The sequence below is a fragment of the Schistocerca cancellata genome, chromosome 7 (assembly GCF_023864275.1).
Source record: "Schistocerca cancellata isolate TAMUIC-IGC-003103 chromosome 7, iqSchCanc2.1, whole genome shotgun sequence".
Taxonomy (NCBI): domain Eukaryota; kingdom Metazoa; phylum Arthropoda; class Insecta; order Orthoptera; family Acrididae; genus Schistocerca; species Schistocerca cancellata.
This window is the reverse complement of record NC_064632.1, coordinates 605,669,119-605,690,025: the sequence shown is the minus strand read 5'-3', so window position 1 is coordinate 605,690,025 and position 20,907 is coordinate 605,669,119. Positions and strand designations below refer to the sequence as shown.

At 45.8% G+C, this 20,907-nt stretch overlaps 1 protein-coding gene across 1 annotated transcript in view; it reads right to left on the bottom strand.

The window, feature by feature from the left end:
* LOC126092550 (39S ribosomal protein L1, mitochondrial) overlaps nt 1-19,838 on the bottom strand; it is a 66,565-nt gene extending 46,727 nt beyond the window's left edge. The window contains exons 1-4 of the mRNA XM_049908208.1: nt 19,630-19,838; nt 19,267-19,426; nt 18,965-19,178; nt 131-298 (exon numbers count right to left, since the gene is read on the bottom strand). Coding sequence (XP_049764165.1) covers nt 131-298; nt 18,965-19,178; nt 19,267-19,426; nt 19,630-19,660 — 573 coding nt within the window. The 5' untranslated portion in view covers nt 19,661-19,838. The remainder of the gene's footprint in view (nt 1-130; nt 299-18,964; nt 19,179-19,266; nt 19,427-19,629) is intronic.
* Between the last annotated feature and the right edge of the window lie 1,069 nt (nt 19,839-20,907).

Below are 20,907 nucleotides of genomic sequence, written 5' to 3'. Positions count from 1 at the left end.
AAGAGCTTAAATAAATCTATGAATTTTCTTCATTTGCACATAGCTGTGTAAACACACATGAAAAACACACCTTCATTGTTGTTTTGATTTTCGGAAAAATAATTTAAACAGAAAATAGGTGGCAAATAACCTGTATATCTGTGATGAGCTCCATTCCACCAGCCACTGTTGCTCCGGCTTCAAGAGCAATCTTTTGTTCTTCTTGTGTCTTTGCAAAAACTATGACAGATCTGTCTTCGCCATGTTCAAATGGATGTGGAATACCAGCAACTCTGGTAAAGTTATCAACAAATTTTGTCTGAAAAATACAATTTATAAATTACAGCATGAATAAAATAGTGCTGGAATCTAAAGTAAATAGTCACAAAACCAAGAGCAGAAATTAAGAGTGAACATTTTAAAGTTGCAAATAATAACATAATAATTAGCAACAAATCTATATGAAAAGTGTTTGTGTGTTCTTCACTCATAACATATAAAATATGCTACCATGAAACAATTGAACAGGCAATTACTGCAATGACTTTACATTTAGGAATAATGATTGTGCCAAACAAGTAAGTATTTCTTTAGAATACCACCAGTAACCTGCCCCTCCCCGTCAATTCTTTAAAGAATGAGATTTTCACTCTGCAGCGGAGTGTGCACTGATATGAAACTTCCTGGCAGATTAAAACTGTGTGCCCGACCGAGACTCGAACTCTGGACCTTTGCATTTCGCAGGCAAGTGCTCTACCATCTGAGCTACCGAAGCACGACCCGCGCCCGGTACTCACAGCTTTACTTCTGCCAGCATCTCGTCTCCTACATTCCAAACTTTACAGAAGCTCTCCTGCGAACCTTCCAGAACTAGCACTCCTGAAAGAAAGGATACTGCGGAGACATGGCTTAGCCACAGCCTGGGGGATGTTTCCAGAATGAGATTTTCACTCTGCAGCGGAGTGTGCGCTGATATGAAACTTCCTGGCAGATTAAAACTGTGTGCCCGACCGAGACTCGAACTCAGGACCTTTGCCTTTCGCGGGCAAGTCTCGGTCAGGCACACAGTTTTAATCTGCCAGGAAGTTTCATATCAGCGCACACTCCGCTGCAGAGTGAAAATCTCATTCTGGAAACATCCCACAGGCTGTGGCTAAGCCATGTCTCCGCAATATCCTTTCTTTCAGGAGTGCTTGTCCTGCAAGGTTTGCAGGAGAGCTTCTGTAAAGTTTGGAAGGTAGGAGATGAGATACTGGCAGAAGTAAAGCTGTGAGTACCGGGCGTGAGTCGTGCTTCGGTAGCTCAGATGGTAGAGCACTTGCCCGCCAAAGGCAAAGGTCCTGAGTTCGACTCTCGGTCGGGCACACAGTTTTAATCTGCCAGGAAGTTTCAATTCTTTAAAGAATCAAACTCTCAAGTGTAAGACCGTTTTGCCTGATTACTTTACAAATGAGTTAATGTGTTAAATAGTTGCAGTTAAACATGTAAATTGTGTTTGGTCAAGAGTTCAGCATGTGGCCCATGCTGTGGCACGAGTGCCATAGTGTTCAGCTTGGCTGGCACATTTTCCTAACTGCCATGCCATGCTGTCACAGCATGAGGTGGGGGGAAATTGTGAACGTGCCAGATATAAATGGCAATGACACAGCACTGCATATGACTTGGTTTTATTTTTCACATTTCTCAACAATCGGATCAAAAACAAAACCAATTTTCAGTATTACTGAATTATATTTGGCGCACTGATGACCTATAATTTTTATCTGGTACAAACTGTCAGCATACGGACTCACACAGACAGTTTCACATATTTTCACATTCAGGCTGCCACATAATAGTGATTTATTTAGTTTCATAATTGAAAGAACATCTTTCACACATGTATTGGTCAAAATATTGTAGCACTTTTGCAACCTCATTATGCAGACATTGAAAGTGCCTGAGGAGAGCAGTATAGAACATCTTGCAATGTCATTATGACCAGTGTGCATTGAAGCTCACTTAAAATGCAAGTTCTGCATTCTATTCCAGATGTTCTAATTTTTGTTCCTGCACTCCTTTTTCCTTGATAAATTGAAGAATTCCTAGTTTTAAATCACAAAATCATTCCACGCATACCCCTTGACTTAATCAACTCATTTTGCAGTAACATATAAAATCTCATGGAGACCTTGCATATTACAGCAAAACAAGTTGGTTAAGTCAAGGGGCATGCCTGCAATGACTTTTTGATTTACAACTGTTCCACATTTTGCAGCTGATACCCTGCATGTGACTTCAGAAATTTTACTTTGCATACCACTAATTTTTTTCACATGCTCCATGCCTGAAAATTAAGCACAAAGTGCTTTTGATGTAGAGAACAACGAATCTCATTTGTCGATCTTTGGAATTTTTTTTCCTTTACTGGCAACTAAATCTTTAAATTCTTTCTGCATGGTGCTGCACTGTCATTTCATAGCAAATTTGAATTACCCATCACTTACATGAGTGCAGAATATACGTCGAGAAATGTCATACCTCTCTTCTGTCATTTTTGTGGCGAAAGATGCTAGTCTACTTATTTTTGTGCAAACAGCCACTGGACTTGTGAATGTCCTTCATATCACTAACAAAAAGCGAGAGGTAAACAGCACTTACACCACGAGGCTGCTGAACTGAAGACATTTGTGCTGGCCGAAAAATGCAACACCGCAATACTAAACGAAATGTTGTGCTGTACCAGGTACTTAAGGGAACAAACGAGCAAAGCCGAGACAGACTGTACCTTAGCCCACTTGCGACTCACAGACCCTGCATACGTGAACTTTGGCATGCCGTGGCTGGCCCTGATGTAAACCTTTACGGATGAAGACATAAAACCGTAATTATGTTGGTTTTATTAGTTTCAGATCAAAGAATACTAAAAAAGTCAAAACTGATTATAGGTCTTAAGACAGGCACCTAAATTACCCAGAATAATACTCAACTACTGTTAAATCTGTAGTGTAACATTATACCTCTTAATGAGTTGATGACAGCATTTTAAATTTGAAATTTGGTCAATAACTTTATGAAATAATGAAAATCAAATTTTTGTTGCTCCTGGAAGCCATTAGATTGGCAACTTGCAACTGGGACTGTGTGACCATAGCTATCTAGTAATACGGATGACATACAAAGTGTTGCTCCGAGAAGCAGCAATAGCAACAATACTGACCCTTACAAATATTAGTTGCATGTTACACACATTTGCAATGTATCACACTGAGCTGAAATATGAAATATTTTCTCAGCGAAATTATGGCTATTTACATAGTTGGTTTCACAGTAATCTATACTTACATTTAAATTTAGTAATTGGGCCTGTGGAGTCGGAGTTGTCAAGCAAAAATGTTTTCAATTTCCTTCTACAACTATTTCACTCTTTATCAACACCGGCCAAGACACACAGGAGGCCACTTTTGACCTCTTCAAACTGCTGCTGCACAGGATGGGTGGCCGCGCAAGGCAGACAAACGGCACGCTTATCTGCTAAGGAAAGCAGCACGCTGGTCTGACAGCAGCAGTAGTTCGGCAGCTTCTGCATAGGGACTCTCAATTGGGCTAGTGTAAAAGGCGCTAGTGGCCAAACGTATTCTACAATGGTAAATTGTATTAAGATGGCATAAGATGGACAGACTTGCAGATCAATAAAGAACACGTTAAGTCGTGTTCTGAACAGACAAAGGATCGGTGCAAACAGATGAGGGTGGTCCAATCCACTACCTAGGAAGTACCACTTAGAACACGTAGGTCACTGAGGGACTGAGTACAGCGTGTGGCCAGGTAAGACACGTGTGTCGACCAAGAATGTTTTCTACCACGCTTAATCCCCAGGAATTTCGTAGTTTCAATGAACGGAAGAACAACAGGACCGAGAAGTAAAGATAGTGTAAGAAACCCACTGCACTGCCACCACACCAATGGTTTTGTCAGTGGAAAAGTGCAAGCCACTGTCAACGCTCCACAAGTAAAGACGATCGAGGCAGTGCTGAAGATGCCGCTTAAGGAGACAAATCCGTGGAGAACTGCAATAGTTCGCAAAGTCATTGATGAAAATGGAGCTGGAGATAGACCGTAACAACGTTTAAAGGCTACAGCAAACAGGACAACGCTCAGGACGGAACCTTCAGACACTCCGTCACTCCGTTCTCCTGGATAAAGATGTCTGACAAGGCCAAACCCATACATACTTTGAAAACTTGGTCTTCTAAAAATTGCTGAAGTAAATGGGGCAGGCAGCAGCCTGCGCGATCATCGGTCCCTTGTTCCAGGTAAAATAATTACACAAGGGAAAGAAAAGAAAGGAGACATACAGCACAATAACAGGAGAAAGGAGAAACCAGAAGAACGACAGAAAGACAACAAACGCTACTATGGACAAAACAGGAAAAGGAAACTACAGAGAGAAGCAAGAAACAGTTAGAAGGGGTAAAAACAAGAGAGCAGTGACCGTGGCTGGCCGACCACGAGAATAAAAAGCAAAAGCCAGCCACTCTGTGACACATTAAAACGTCCACCCTAAAAGCATTAGAGTGGAGAACACAAGGGGACAAAGGACAGGTACAAAAACTTATAAAGAATGATAAAACCCACTGTCACATATAAAAAGTAAAACTAAATAGCCGATGAGGTGTTGCCAGCTAAAATTAATGGCAACGAGTCCAGTAACTGAAGAGTCCATTCCAGAGCAGCCAAAGCAGGACAGCTCACCAAGATCCAAGATATGGGCCACTGTCAGCCGGGCACCGCACCGACACTGTGGTGGGTCATTATAGGAGGTAGCCGTGTGTCACCCAAGCGTGGCCAATGCGGAGCCGACAGAGAACCACAGAGTCCCTGCGAGAGGCCCGCATGGAGGACTGCCACACATTCTTAGTCTCCTTAATGGCATGCAGTTTGTTGTGCATGCTGAGGTTATGCGATTTCGTCTCCCAAACCCGCAAAACGTTGCGGCATAGTACTGAACACTAGCCACTTGCAGAGAAGCCGATCTCCATACGCATTTTCTGCGTAGTATGTTTGGCCAGCCCGTCGGTAAGTTCGTTGCCTGGGATTCTGACGTGACCTGGGGTCCAGACAAACACCACTGAACAACTGGACTGTTCCAGGGCCTGAATAGTCACTACCAAAGTATGACAAGGGTAGAACTTGTTGATAGCTTGTAGGCAAGGAGTCAGTACACAGAAGAAACGACTCCCCAGGGCATGAATGGATGTGCTCAAGAGCACAAGATATAGCCACCAGCTCAGCAGTGGAAACACTGCAGCCACTGAGCAAGGAATGCTGTTCAATATGTCCTTCATGGACATATGCGAAGCCGACATGAGCATCAGCGATCAAGCCGTCGGTGTAAACCACTTCGTGGCCTCAGTACATGTCAAGAATCGAGAGGAAGTGGCAGCAGAGAGTCGCGGGGTTAACTGAGTCCTTAGTGCCACGTGAAAGGTCCAATCAAAGCTGTGGCCTAGGTGTACACCATGGAGGTGTACGTGAATGGACCTCAAGTACAGGTGGTAAAGGCAAGGACTCCAGTTCAGAAAGAAGGGATCGGACACGAACTGCAATTGGAAGCCATGACCTGGGCAGCAAATGTAGGAGATGAACCGCCGTGGGTGGGAAAAGGAGACGGTGATTCGGATGTGCAGGAGAACTACGGACATGTGCAATGTAACTGGCCAGCAGTTGTGCATGTGTAACCTGCAATGGACTCCGGCCTCCACAAGGACGCTGGTCACCAGACTCGTCCTAAAAGCTCCTGTCACTAGGCGAACGATACAGTGGTGCACTGGGTCGAGTGAACGCAACGCTGAGGGTGCGCCGAACCATAAACCGGACTTCCATAGTAAAGGTGGGATAGAACAAGGGCTCTGTAGAGCTGCAGCAGTGTAGAGCGATTTGCACCCCAGTTGGTGTTGCTCAGGCAGTGGAGGGCACTGAGATGCTGCCAGCACTTCCGCTTCAGCTGACGAAGATGAGAAAGCCACGTCAATCAGGCATCGAAAACCAGTCCTAAGAATCAATATGTCTCCACTACAACGAGTGGACCATCATAAGGTAAAGTTGTGAATGAACGGTACAATTCCAACAGAAGTGCATAACACATGACTTTGCAGTCGAAAACTGGAAACCATGGGATAGAGCCCACAACAGCACCTTGTGGATGGCTCCCTGCAGATGCCACTCAGCAACACCAGTACTAGTGGAGCAGTACGAAATACAGAAGTCGTCTGCATACAGAGAAGGTGGGATGGATGGCCCTACAGCTGCTCCCGGACCATTAATGGCCACTTAAAACAGAGACACACTCAAAACAGAGTCCAGCAGGACCCCATTCTCCTGGATATGGGGGGCGACTATGGGAGGCACCAACTTGGAAAGTACGAAGCAACAGGAAATTTTGGCCTTTGAGACCCCACTCGTATAATATAGCAAGGATATGATGTCTGTTCGGATGGCAGACTCGAGGGACACAAGATTATCAGTGGTAGAGCAACCCTAGCGGAAGCTGCCCTGACATGGAGCCAGCAGGCCACGTGACTCCAGGACCCAACCCAATTGCTGACACACCATACGTTCCAGCAGCTTGCAAAGGACGTTGGTGAGGCTGTTGGGCCAATAGCTATCAACATCAAGCAGGGTTTTACCAGATTTGAGCACCAGAATGATGGTGCTCTCCCACCATTGCGATGGGAAGATGCCATCACACGAGATCTGATTGAAGATGACGAGGAGATGTCACTTGTAGTCAGATGAGAGATGTTTAATCATCTGACTGTGGATCCTATCTGGCCCAGAAGCCGTGTCGAGGCAATGAGCAAGGGCACTGAGGAGCTCCCACTCTGTAAATGGAGTGTTATTGGATTCACTGTGGCATGTAGTAAACGAGAGTACTTCCTCTTACAGCCGCCGTTTGAGAGTGGGAAAGGCTGGGAGGTAATTATTCGATGCAGAGGCTCGAGCATAGTGCTCAGCAAACTGCTCGGCAATCGCGTTTGCATCGGTTTATAACACGTCATCTATGTTAATACCAGGAACACCTATTGGGGTCTGGTACCTGAAAACATGTTTGATCTTTGCCCAGACTTGGGAAGGTAATGGATGGCACCCAGTGGTCGAGACATGCTGCTTCAGCAACTTCCGCTGACCACTGAGGGACTGCCTTTCACTGGGGGCACCCTAAAGAGCGAGGGATCGTGTTTTCTGCCACAGAAACGATTGTAGTAGTCACCTGATGAACCACCACATCAATGTTCCTGTGTGGGGGAGATTCAATGGTGACAGCAGAGTTTCCCAGCCCACCTTGTTTAAAGCCCACCTGGCCAGGTGTCCGTGGGCCTAATGCTGGGGCAGTGACAGGAAGATGGGGAAGTGGTCACTACCACACAGGTCATCATGTGCTCTCCAGTGGATAGATGGGAGAAGTCCTGGGCTGCAAATTGACAAATCAATGGCCGAGTAACTACCATGACCCAAACTGAAATGTGTGGTGGCCACAGTATTTAAAGGGCAGAGGTCAACCTGGGACAGTAAAGTTTAAACATCTCTGCCTCAGCCAGTAAGCACAGTGCCACCCCACAAGGGGTTATGTGCATTAAAATCTCCCAAAATAGGAAAGGTTTAGGGTGTTGATCAATCACTGCAGTTAATACATTCAGAGATACTGCACCATCTGGAGGAAGATATACATTGCAGAAAGTTATTTCCTGTGTCGTCCTTATTCTGACAGCCACAGCTTCAACAGGGGGTTTGAAGGGGCACAGTGTTACGACAGACCGAGTTTAGGACATAAACCCAAACTCCACATGGCACTCTATTATAGTCACTACAGTTCCTGTAGTATCCCTTATAGCAGTGGAGGGCAGGGGTCTGCATTGCCGGGAACCAGGTTTCCTGGAGAGCAATGCAGAAAGCAAGTGTAAAGCTTAACAGTTGCTGTAGCTCAACCAGGTGGTGGAAAAAACCACCACAATCCCACTGGAGGGTGACGTCATCGTGAGACTGGGAAGGCACGGAACATTCAGTGAGGCAGTTTATGCCTCGGTCACCTGCTGCCACTGAATTTTTGCCTGAGCAATCTATATCCATTGTGTCTGATGGTCCGGCGAGATATAGGTCCTCAGCGGATGCCAGAATCTCCACCTCACCTGCAGACACAGAGCTTGTAGTTAGTGGTGGTGTGGGTGCTACCGCAATTCCCTTGGTCTTGGGGACCTTCTTTTTGGATTTCCCTTGCTGCTCCTTTGATTTCGCTGGCTGGTAGGACTTCACTGATTCAGTATTCGAGACTGAGGATGAGCATTAAAACCTACGACCAGCTGCTTTTGGGCTCTTCAGCCACTGGCAGGTGTCATCTTTCCCACTAGCAGAAACCTGGGAAGGGAGTGACCCAAGAGACCCCTTCCTAGCGAGAGGAGCTAAAGAAGACTTACGCTTCTCTGCCTGGGAAATGAGGACTGCCGTCCCCAATGGTTGGGGGGCTGTTGCTCCCGAAGTAGGTGGTGCAGGAGCAACAGGGAGGGAAGTGCTCCCCACTGTCAAAGGGGCAGGTGTAATCTTCTGGTTCTGAGAGGCGGCAGGAATGCGAGGAATTGATGGGGCGACAACTGTTCTTGTAGCGGCGGCGTAAGAGGAGGTCATAGCCACAGGATGTACGTGCTCAATTTCGTCTTAGCCTCAGTGCAGGTTAGTTGGTCCACGGTCTTATATTCCATGATTTTCCTCTATTTCTGTAAAATCCTGCAGTCTGGCGAGCTAGTTGAATGATGCTCTTCGCAGTTGACATAGATTGGAGGCAGGGCACATGGAGTATTGGGATGTGATGGATGTCCACAATCTCGACATGTGACACTGGAAGTACAGCAGAAAGACATATGGTTGAACTTGCAGCACTTAAAGCACAGCATTGGGGGAGGGATATATGGCTTGATGTCATAGCGGTAGACCATCATCTTGACCTTCTCAGGCAATGTGTCATCCTCGAAGGCCAATATGAAGGCACAGGTGGCAACCTGATTATCCTTCGGACCCCAATTGGTGTGCAGCTCGTCGTCAGACTGCAAAAGAAGGTCCCTGTGGAATATAATACCCTAGACCATATTAAAGCTCTTACAGGGTGTGCCGGAAACAGAAACATTCCCCAACTTGTCACAAGCTAGTAATGCTCATGACTGGGCAGAGGATGCTGTTTTTATCAAGACTGACCCAGAGCGTATTTTGGACAAGCCCTCCACCTCCCCAAACTTGTCCTCCAAATGCTCCACAAAAAACTGAGGCTTCATGGACATACGAGGTACTAGGGGCGAGTAAGCTTCACTATCATCCTTAGCCTGGCATTCCTCCCATGGTGTGGCCAGGGAGGGGAACAATTTGGGGTCATATTGCTTAACATTGAAGTTAGACTGCCCGCTTAGAGATTGCTGGTGGTGGACCACCAGCAAGAGATGACGTACTACATTTCATGGCGTGTCATCCGTCCTGATGCCACCCACTCAGACAAGAGACCTTCCGCATGGGTGCCACCCAGCATCAGCAGGGCCACTTGGCAGGATCCCTGTGTTGTTAGGGGGCTACAACCAACAGGGTACATGGCGATCCCACCACAATGGACAGGCTACCATGCTGGATATGAGGTGTGAAGAAGTCCATGGTCATCATTGACGCAGAAAGCAACACTGCAAGGTGCATGGTGAAAAATGCACCCAAAGAGGTGTCCTTTCCCAAGAGATGGAGAATGAGCATGACTGCAATGTGACAACGAGAAAGCAGGCTAAAGATCTCGATGCACAATGGACACGATGCACCATGTAAGGCGCCCTTCCCCAATTGGCTCGCTCTTTGTGAAAATTTAGAAAGATGGAGGTCAAACCCGACAGAGGACCATCACATAAGGGCTGAAATATGTGAGACTCCTTTTAGTCACCTCTTACGACAGGCAGGAATACCTCAGGCCTATTCTAACTCCCGGACCTGCAGGGGGTCTAGAACTCCTGACAGAGAGATCAACTGGCAATTTGGAAAGGTAACAGCTTCGGCAATCACCCTTCCAAGGGCCTGGCCTGTACCAGGGGGTATGGGTGAACCCTACCTGTCAATCCAAGGCTGGGAATTATGTGTTACCAAATCACCTGTTACGTGTCAAATGTAGGGGCAGCCTTCAGGAGTGCACACTGAGAAAGAAGAACCAGAGGAACCTGAAACTCCGAAGCAGAGGAAGGTTAGAAGAAGGATTACAAAGAAAGAAAGAAAGAAAAAACAGACGACGGGTTGTTCTGATGTGAGGCTGTTAAAACCTCAGAACACATTCCCAAAAATATTGTAGACATGATCCCGAGGGGAGGGAAAAAGAATATCAGAATACAAACTGCAGCTTGGAAAGGGAAGAGGAACATAAACGATTAAATAAGGGCATTCCATCAGGAAATGGTGGACAGTTAAAAGTTGGGCGCAACATACACAAAGTGTTGGGAAGCATCACTTAACAAATGGTGATGGCTAAAAGGACAGTGCCCAATATGCAACCTAGTTAAAATGAACTCCTCGGAGGGAGAGGAGGTCGTCCAAGCCACTGGGAGAGCCTTAATATCCTGGAGCTTGTTCTCATGAGGGAGGACCAATGGTGATGCCAAAGTAACCCCACAGCTGACGGACGGCAACTCAGGGATCATCAGAGGGAATGTAAGAACTAGCGAGCTGAGGTACGAAGTCTGCAGCCTTGGAAGCAGCCTCATTTCCTGTCAGACCGATGCGACCAGGAACCCACAAACAGCACTGTGGCTCCATAACAGTGAGCAAGTGGCAGCTTTTCTGGACCTGTTGCACTAGGGGATTGACACTGTGCAGCACACGGAGGCTCTGAAGGGTGCCAAGAGTCTGAGCAGATGACAAAATAGAAAAGCCTGTGTCACCGTTGTACAATCCTGGAAATTGAAATAAGAACACCGTGAATTCATTGTCCCAGGAAGGGGAAACTTTATTGACACATTCCTGGGGTCAGATACATCACATGATCACACTGACAGAACCACAGGCACATAGACACAGGCAACAGAGCATGCACAATGTCGGCACTAGTACAGTGTATATCCACCTTTCGCAGCAATGCAGGCTGCTATTCTCCCATGGAGACGATCGTAGAGATGCTGGATGTAGTCCTGTGGAACGGCTTGCCATGCCATTTCCACCTGGCACCTCAGTTCGACCAGCGTTCGTGCTGGACGTGCAGACCGCATGAGACGACGCTTCATCCAGTCCCAAACATGCTCAATGGGGGACAGATCCGGAGATCTTGCTGGCCAGGGTAGTTGACTTACACCTTCTAGAGCACGTTGGGTGGCACAGGATACATGCGGATGTGCATTGTCCTGTTGGAACAGCAAGTTCCCTTGCCGGTCTAGGAATGGTAGAATGATGGGTTCGATGACAGTTTGGATGTACCGTGCACTATTCAGTGTCCCCTCGACGATCACCAGTGGTGTACGGCCAGTGTAGGAGATCGCTCCCCACACCATAATGTCGGGTGTTGGCCCTGTGTGCCTCGGTCGTATGCAGTCCTGATTGTGGCGCTCACCTGCACGGCGCCAAACACGCATACGACCATCATTGGCACCAAGGCAGAAGCGACTCTCATCGCTGAAGACGACACGTCTCCATTCGTCCCTCCATTCACGCCTGTCGCGACACCACTGGAGGCGGGCTGCACGATGTTGGGGCGTGAGCGGAAGACGGCCTAACGGTGTGCGGGACCATAGCCCAGCTTCATGGAGACGGTTGCGAATGGTCCTAGCCGATACCCCAGGAGCAACAGTGTCCCCAATTTGCTGGGAAGTGGCGGTGCGGTCCCCTACGGCACTGCGTAGGATCCTACGGTCTTGGCGTGCATCCGTGCGTCACTGCGGTCCGGTCCCAGGTCGACGGGCACGTGCACCTTCCGCCGACCACTGGCGACAACATTGATGTACTGTGGAGACCTCACGCCCCACGTGTTGAGCAATTCGGCGGTACGTCCACCCGGCCTCCAGCATGCCCACTATACGCCCTCGCTCAAAGTCCGTCGACTGCACATACGGTTTACGTCCACACTGTCGCGGCATGCTACCAGTGTTAAAGACTGCGATGGAGCTCCGTATGCCACGGCAAACTGGCTGACACTGACGGCGGCGGTGCACAAATGCTGTGCAGCTAGCGCCATTCGACGGCCAACACCGTGGTTCCTGGTGTGTCCGCTGTGCCGTGCATGTGATCATTGCTTGTACGGCCCTCTCGCAGTGTCCGGAGCAAGTATGGTGGGTCTGACACACCGGTGTCAATGTGTTCTTTTTTCCATTTCCAGGAGTGTATGTACTATGTGGCCTGATACAGGGCGAAGTGCTCTGCTGTAAATACTGAGCAGTGTTTTGAAAGCTGATACCAAAAAATGTTGTCAAAGGCGAACACAGGCTGCTGCACAAAGCCAAGGTGGTGAAGGGTTTACATCCACCGGGACAGTTGCAGGTAGCGTGAAGTTAATCTGCCAGAGCAAGAACTGAAAGCGAACTCCAGGAGGTGACAGAGAAGACCGACACACGCCATACAGTTGATCAAAGGACAATTTGAAGGAGGCGGCATAGAATGGGAGGCCATGCATGGCACACAAATGGCATGTATATCTAGTAGTGTGGCAGCTTCTGCAACAGACTCTCAATCGAGGTTGTGTAAAATGTGACAGTGGCCAAACAAATGCCATGATGGTGGGTAGTATTAAGTCGGTGTAAGAGGGCCGGACGTGCAGATGCATAAATGAAACACCTGTAATCTAGTTTCGGACCGACTGGTACAAATGGAGGAGGGTTGTTCAATCTGCACCCCAAGAAGTATCTTTGAGGACATATAGGACACTGAGTGACCACATACAGTAGGTCGTCAGGACAAGACACATGGAAGGACCATGAAAATTTCCTATCAAGCATGAATTTAATAGTTTCAATGAATGGAAGAGCTACAGTCCCAAGATGTAAAGGCAGTGGAAGAAACCAACTGCGCTGCCAGAAATTCATACAAACTGTTTTGACAGTGTTAAAACAAAAGCCACTGTCAATGCTCCACGAGTAAAGATGATTGAGAAACCGTCGAAGATGCCAGTCAAGGAGACAAGTCCACGAAGGACTGCATTTAACAGGAAAATCGTCAAGAAAAGGGAGCTGGAGATGTCGGGCCGAAACAGGCCATTCTAGGGTTAATGGCGATAGCAAAGAGGACGACACTCAGCACGTAACCCTGAGGCACACCACTTTCCTGGATAAAGGTGTCCAACAAGGCAGAACCCACACATACCTTGAAGGAAACAGGGCAGGCGGCCACGGAAGCGCCACGTGTAGAGATTACAGAGGATACAAGTCCTCCAAATAGTGTCATGGGCTTTTTCCAAATCGAAAAACATGGCCACAGGCTGGGATTTCCACAGAATACCATTCATGACATGGGTGGGCAAAGTGACGTGATGGTCAACTGCAGAATGTTGTGCTCGAAATCCACACTGTGCAGTGGTTAGGGAATTGCGGGACTCGAGCCACCATACCAACCATGCATGAATCACACGTTCCATCACATTGCAAATACAGGTGGTGAGAGAAAGGGGGCAGTAGCCAGAAGGAAGGTGTTTGCCCTTACTGGGCTTAGGTATGGGTACGACAGTGGCTTCACGTCACTGTTCAAGAAACGTGCCCTCTGCCCAGATGTGGTTGTATGTCCGGTTGTATGTATTAAGCAGAAAGTGCTTGCCCACAAGAGAAAGGAGCTGCAACATCTGAATGTGAAAGCGTCTCACCCTAAAGGGGAGGATCGAGATGAACTGAGAGCACGATCTAGCTCCCTCAAAGTAAAGGCGGCATGTAGCACTCAGGATTCTGAGAAGAAAAGGGTATATCTCGAGCCTCCTCCGCTCATTACCAATGGAGGAAGGCAGGGTAATAGTGGGAGGAGCTCGAAATCTTCCCAAAATGGCGGCTCAATGTATTCCTTCCATCCTTTCCAGCCTTCCAGTTGTGTAGCTGGTGACTTCACCGTGTGAGGCAAGAGTCTGATGGCTTGTTGCACAACTGGATGAGGAGACAGTGATGCTACCATGACATGGGCGATTTTACAGCCTCAGAACTGAATTTGAGGCTGCATGTCTGTGTGGCCATCTCCTTCATGGAGGGAGATATAGCAAGAGCAGTACTGTAAGTGCCAGACGGTAAAATGCAGGGTTTGCAACTAGCCAATAACTTGCAAGTGACCGGGTAAGGTACTTTTTCCTTTATCCAGATCACGTGCACAGAACGTTCATCGAGATACACAGGACAATCTCGAGAGGCAGCAGTATGATCGCCACTGCAGTTGATGCAGCACGGAGAATGAGGCGGACAATCGCCCTCATGCGGATCCCCACCACAGGTAACACATTTGTCCGAGTGTTGACAAGGCACTTGAGTGTGGTTGAAATGGTGACATTGGTAGCAGTGCATTGTGCTTGGAATGTATGGTTGGACTATGGTAACTTCATAGCCTGTTTTGATCTTTGGTGGAAGCACAACTATCAGTGAGAAAAAGAGTGCGTGTGGGCACTGGGGAGGCATCTACCTTTTTCATCACCTGATGGATGGCAATGACACTCTAATCAGAGAGGTACATCTGAATCTCTGCCTCAGTCGACTATTGAGCAGCCTAGTGTAAATAACACCACAGGATGAATTCAGAGCTCTACAAGCCTCGACACAAATACAATAGCCACGGAGAAGCGAAGTGGCAAGCAGTTGTTGAGCTTGAGAATCATAAGTAATCTCCAAAAATCAAAGTGCCGTAGTATAAATGAGAGTAGGAATTCACAGGGCCGGCAACTGCATCAACACCTCTCTGTATTACAAATGGATTTACCATTGGAAAGGACTGACCGTCTTCAGTACAGGAAATCATTAGGAACTGTGGTGCAGCTGGGAGGGTCTTTGAATCGGGAGCTTCATTCCATTTACATTTGGTAGACATGGATTGCAACATGAAGACTGGTCACTGTGAGAAAATCCCCCACGATTGCCAGAATCTCTGATGGCGCACTCCTTCAACCTGGGGGACCCTTCATCAGGGAGCGAACCCACCTTCGTCGATTGTTCACACCTCAGGTCACACCTCCGACACCTGACAGAGGGACCAATCAGAAATTTGGGAAGGTAGCAGCTCAGGCTACCACTCCTCCCTGGGCTTGGCTTATACCAGGGGATATGTGCAAATCCTACCTGTTGACGTGGGGCTGGAAATTACATGTTACCCAGTCACCTGTTTTTGCATCAGACACACGGGACAGCCTTCAGGAGTGCACAGTGAAGAAGACAAAAAAGAGGACCTTCAAACGCCGAAGCAGATGGAGGACAGGAGAAGGTGAATGAAGAAGGTAAAAAGGAATGAAACACAAGTGGTGAGACCATTCTTACGTCAGCTATGGACGATGCAGAACATTCCCAAAAACACCCCAGACATGTTCCCCAAGGGAGGGCAAAAAGAATAGCAAGAGGATAGACATGCAGCATGGAAAGGAAAAGATGCTGCAAAGGCTGGGGCCACGTGGTAGCCAAGCACGAACCCACCAAAGAGCAGCGAGCCCCCTGGGAGGGTACAGGGGCTTGAGGAGTATGTATGTAGATGTAGATGTTCCACCATGGAGGAGGAGAGCTGAGACAGTTGTTGAGCTTTGGTGGCCGAGCAAACTACCGAGGTCGGCCCACACCTGGTATGAAGATCCGAGGAGGACAAGTAGTGCTCACAGCATTACTTCTCACTGCATTTCATTAGACAACAATCCTTAGCTGCTTAAAAGTAATGAGGATAGTCTGTGAAGGGTGTCATGTTAGGCATTGTAGGGCTTGTGGATGATCCTCAATAGCTGTTGCAATGTCTTTTGTCCACCATGGCACTGGCCAATAGCTGTGTGGTCAGTACAAAAGGGGGATAGCTGATCCAGCAATATAGGAGATTCCGTTGGCGACGTTTCCCACAATATCAGTGGGGTGTGAATGGAGTGGCACAGATACATGGTAGCTAGTCAGCTTTTCAAGGGCTCAATGTGGTAAATGATATTTTGGGTGGAGGGCACTGTAACAAAGATAGTTGTGCATCGACCACTGTACTGAAGCCACGAGATCGGCGAAAGAGATTGTAGGTCGATAGCCGGAAAGGTGCCATGGCTGGCATTAAAATGTGAATGAGTGCTGTCATTGAGGAGACACAGATTAAGATTGAAACGAAGCTGGTCAATCAGAAGGCCTCTACCGCACAAAGTGGAATCTCCTGCAGGTGGTGATGCACACCAAAATCCCTCTCAAAAGTGAGAATGAATGCACCAGTGTCTACCTCATTGTCTAGCAGGCCTTGTGAAGGAATCCTCAAAAATGGTTCAAATGGCTCTGAGCACTATGGGACTTAACATCTATGGTCATCAGTCCCCTAGAACTTAGAACTACTTAGACCTAACTAACCTAAGGACAGCACACAACACCCAGCCATCACGAGGCAGAGAAAATCCCTGACCCTTCCGGGAATCGAACCCGGGAGTGAGGAATCCTCTCTAAGTGTTCTTTGGCCATGTGTAGGTCAGATTGCAGTGAAAAATTAATCGCTGTATCATGCTGAGGTTTTTATGATGTACATCACCAAGTTGTTTACAGGAGAGTAATGCCTGGGACTGGGTAGGATTTGATGCCTTAATTACGATAAAATAACTCTGTAATTTGCTACAGGAAGAGAGTTTGCCTAGTCAGTTTTCATATTCTCCAGAAACAATAATAGTTCCATACAGAGGAAAGATCCACCATTTGTTCAGATAAAAAACCAGGAACAGAGAGGAATAACTGTCTGCAAGTCCCTTGGTTTGTTTTGTTCCTGTGGCAAGCTCAAGTAGGTAAAGTTCCTAGTGTTGTAACTACCAGCCTGAATTGCAGTCTGGGTGAGGAGACTGCTGGAGCCTCAAGGTCACGGCAGATAACTTAGGCCATTTCGTGATGCCTCATACTTCAAATGAATGCTCTTCCAGTGGGTACCACCCAATCAGAGCAAAGCCCATTTGGCATGATAACCAGTGCCTGAGTTTCAAAGCCCCAAATGAACAGGCACCTCCTCTTCAGCACCCACTGGAGGGCGGCAGCTTTGACATCAACGGTACAGTCCCTGCATGGCTAGCGGCTTCCACTATACACATAACTGACAAATCGTCATGTTGACTGGCTACTCAATTTTGGGCGACCTTCCTACAAGGCACGCATGATCGGTAAAAAACTTTGAAAGGTGGTCAAATCCAGATTAGGGGATCAAACACAAGTTAACTGAAACATGTTATCTAAAGTAAATGAAACAAAGTAGGAAAAGTCAGTATCAACATTCTATGAGCAAGCTGGATTGTCAGCAGGAGGCCTGAATGAGCCTGAGAAAAAAAGGCCCATGCTTGCCACAAATGTACTCATACAAGAGTTATGAGCTGCCTGGGGGATATGTTAAAACTGATCCATCATTTTTATTTGATACACGTCTTCAATAGGATTCAAAACTGTAAACATCTGTCAGTTCTGATGACAACTCTACAAAGGAATTATTCTTTTGTAGCTGACGAACTATGGAGCTATGGCACACTAAACGTATTTAGGTGTTGAAAGATACTTGGAAAAATTAGTATGTAAAGAAGTTTTGTGGGATAAATTGTAGAGAGAGGTATTGCTAACATCTGTAAAATAAAGAGTGTTACAGTAGAAATCTTTCATTATATCCTTTGAGTAAGAACACATAATAAATAATATGGTTTAATTTCAGTTAATTTTATGTGATTTTCTCCCCATGTGATGTTGATCATATTCATGATAACTAACTATTATGTGGAATGTCAGAGGGGATAAATTAGATGTTATCTCTGTGAAAAACAAGGCAACATGCTGACCACTGGGTTTTTTGTTTTAATCTGTAACAAAATTTGATAAAGGTATCCTAACCACATACATACTACCTGCTTCTAATTTGACCTAAGGAACACAAGCTGTCAAGTAGAAATTATTTTAATTTAACTTACCATCTAACATCGCCTTTAATTCATGAGGGACTTGGTAATTTATTTTCATGGCTGCATACTTTGTTCCTGTCCGTGTATGAGCAAGGTTAAGTTATGGATAGCATAGGCTATTTTTGTTCATGGTGTTACACTTATGAATACTACTATTTGGCCATATTTTTAAGTAAGGCCTAAATCTGAGAGTATACATATTGTGAGAATGTTGCTACAAACTGAAAAAAAGCAATCCAGGCCTTTTCCAGTTGTACTGTTAACTATGATCGCTGTTGTTCCGCTGTAACATAAAATTATGTTGTTAATATTCTTCACTCTTTCAAGAAATTGTCCACACGAAGCATGAGGATGGCCCCTAGATATCCTTATAGCACATTTTTGTGAAACGAGTTACTTCTGTTTATACATGGAATTTCCCCCAGAAAATTATTCTATATGACATCCAAGACAAGAAAGAGTTCTATTACTTTCACACCCAATATCAGCAATTACACATAGAGCAAATTTAGCTGAACTCCATAATTTGAGAAGATCTACAATACGTGATTTCTAATTTATGTCCCGGTCAATTGACACGTCCAGGAAATTAGAACAATCAATTTTACACATCCTCTTTTCTCTGTGTCATATTGTTACTGATGATGTTATCTCTTGCCTTACACAGAACTGAATGAACAATATTTTGAAGTTAAATCATACACTATCTACCCAGACCTGATCAATAATATTTATGATTAGGGGCCTACTTTAGTTTTTCCTCTTGTTTTGCTTGATTATGGTGCTTGCATTTGCAGCAAGGGACACAATAGATTGTGGTGCTTGCATGGTCAGCAAGCAACAAAATCAATATATTACATGATCCACTTACTTCAAATTAAAACAAATATTTTTAACATAATTTGGTCTTACTTTCTTGTCTGTGGACATGTCCAGTTCAATGAAGGCGAAGAGTGGTGCATCTGGAACATTATACATTGTTGGGTGATGGGTTTCTCGATGACACTGTACAGCTTCAACAAAGTCGTATACCCTCCACTGATAATACCGGCCAATCCACACATCGTCACAGGAAACTGGCTTGTGGCTGTCGTTCAGACGTTTAGAAATAAGTGGCAATTTATCTCTGTAACAAGGCAAATGTGGCAATTCATCAACCTGAGTAACATGCAATATTTAGAAATAGAAAGAAAATGTAAACGCAATGTGTTTACTTCTTTTCTCTCAGCTTTGGCGGAACCCATTCAACTTTTTTGATCTCCACTTTAACTTTCTTTTTTCTTGCTTTTTCGCGAGTTCCCTTTCGCGCAGCAAAATTTCTGGCCTGCCCATAACAAATTGGAACCAGAAATCTTGAAGTCACGGCACGAATACCTGTGCACGAAGTTTACCTGCTTAGGCCAGAGTTTACACATAACCTACAAAAATTATAATAATTTCTTAAACCATGTATCGACTGCGTTTTATTATTTCACTTGTCAGATTCGCATGACTAGTGTATAAAGCGCCAACTGTCGGAAGAATACCTTCGAACAATGCCAAAATACAATAAGCGACGGCTCTCCGTGCTTACTAACCTCCCAACGTCGCTGCCATATTCCTCAGCATCGTCTCCCGTCGGCAGCACTCGTCTAAGTACGGAGCATTTCGCAGGTCAACAACCAATCCAACGAGGAATATTTCTCGTAGCGAACACTTTTGATAAATGGCGAAGCAGTGTTTGTCAAGATAGTTTTGTTTACAAGAAAGTAATATCGGTGCACTCCAGCAATAGAGGATTTTGGTGTCTGTTCGGAGGTAGATGAAGGTGCGTTGTAGTTTCGTGAAGTGGTTACGTTACCGCATGCTGTGCCTAACGTGAAAATATGCTCGTAGTACACAAAATCCAAGTAGTTTGCATGAACCTGATGAGAAACATCAAGTAGCATCTTTTCGGATATGGTAGTCTGTTTAGTTTATTGCAGTTCACATGTGTTTGGATTGGTGTAATAAGGCTTTAGGAGTGTTTACAAGCGTTTATACAGCCATTTCGAAGGCCAGTTACATATAGTGCATCGTATGAAACAAAATATAACGAAATGAAGTTTACAAATATTTGTGGAATGTTGAATAACCTAACAGCAGACGGAATGCTGCATGTGTTTGAGTTGTGCACAACGATCAGCTGACACGAGAAAGCCAGGCACATAAATTGTCATCTTATTGCCATTCCGCTGATAATTTTAAAATTGGATGCTAAATATCGTGAAGATTACAATCAAAATAAATCATTTTACTTCTGTGGATGGCTCATCACAAAACTGCCAAAAAAAGAAGGTAAAATGTTGTTTTTACTCGGGTGTTATAAAAAAAAAAGTTGCGCTAAAATCTCTAATCGGATTACCCGAGAGTAAGCTGGTAAACTGCACCAAACACATTCCTCCGACTGGGTTGCCTTGAGAGAATTTATAAATTTTTGTGAGGGTACACCCCCATGCCCTTCTTCCTTTTAGGAAAAGCGTAACATCTATCTCTCTCTCTCTCTCTCTCTCTCTCTCTCTCTCTCTCCCCCTCTCTCTCCCTCTCTCTACCTCGTTTTTGATACACAGTCTTGTTTACCGCACGTTGTAATTTGTTTCCTGTAACCTGTGTGATGGCGTATTTTAGCGAACTACCATTCGCACATGGGTACTGTAGCTAATATTGGATGCCTTAATAATACCTGGATTCTGAGTAATAACACTTGGGTATGTTTCAGTCTTTCTCAAGTGTTGATTAGGGTGGGCGTGCGCCCTCAGTGTAAACCACTGTTCTGGTCTAATTCATCATGACCATTCATACATAAAAAATCGCATCCACTCTTGCCTCGTTGGTTT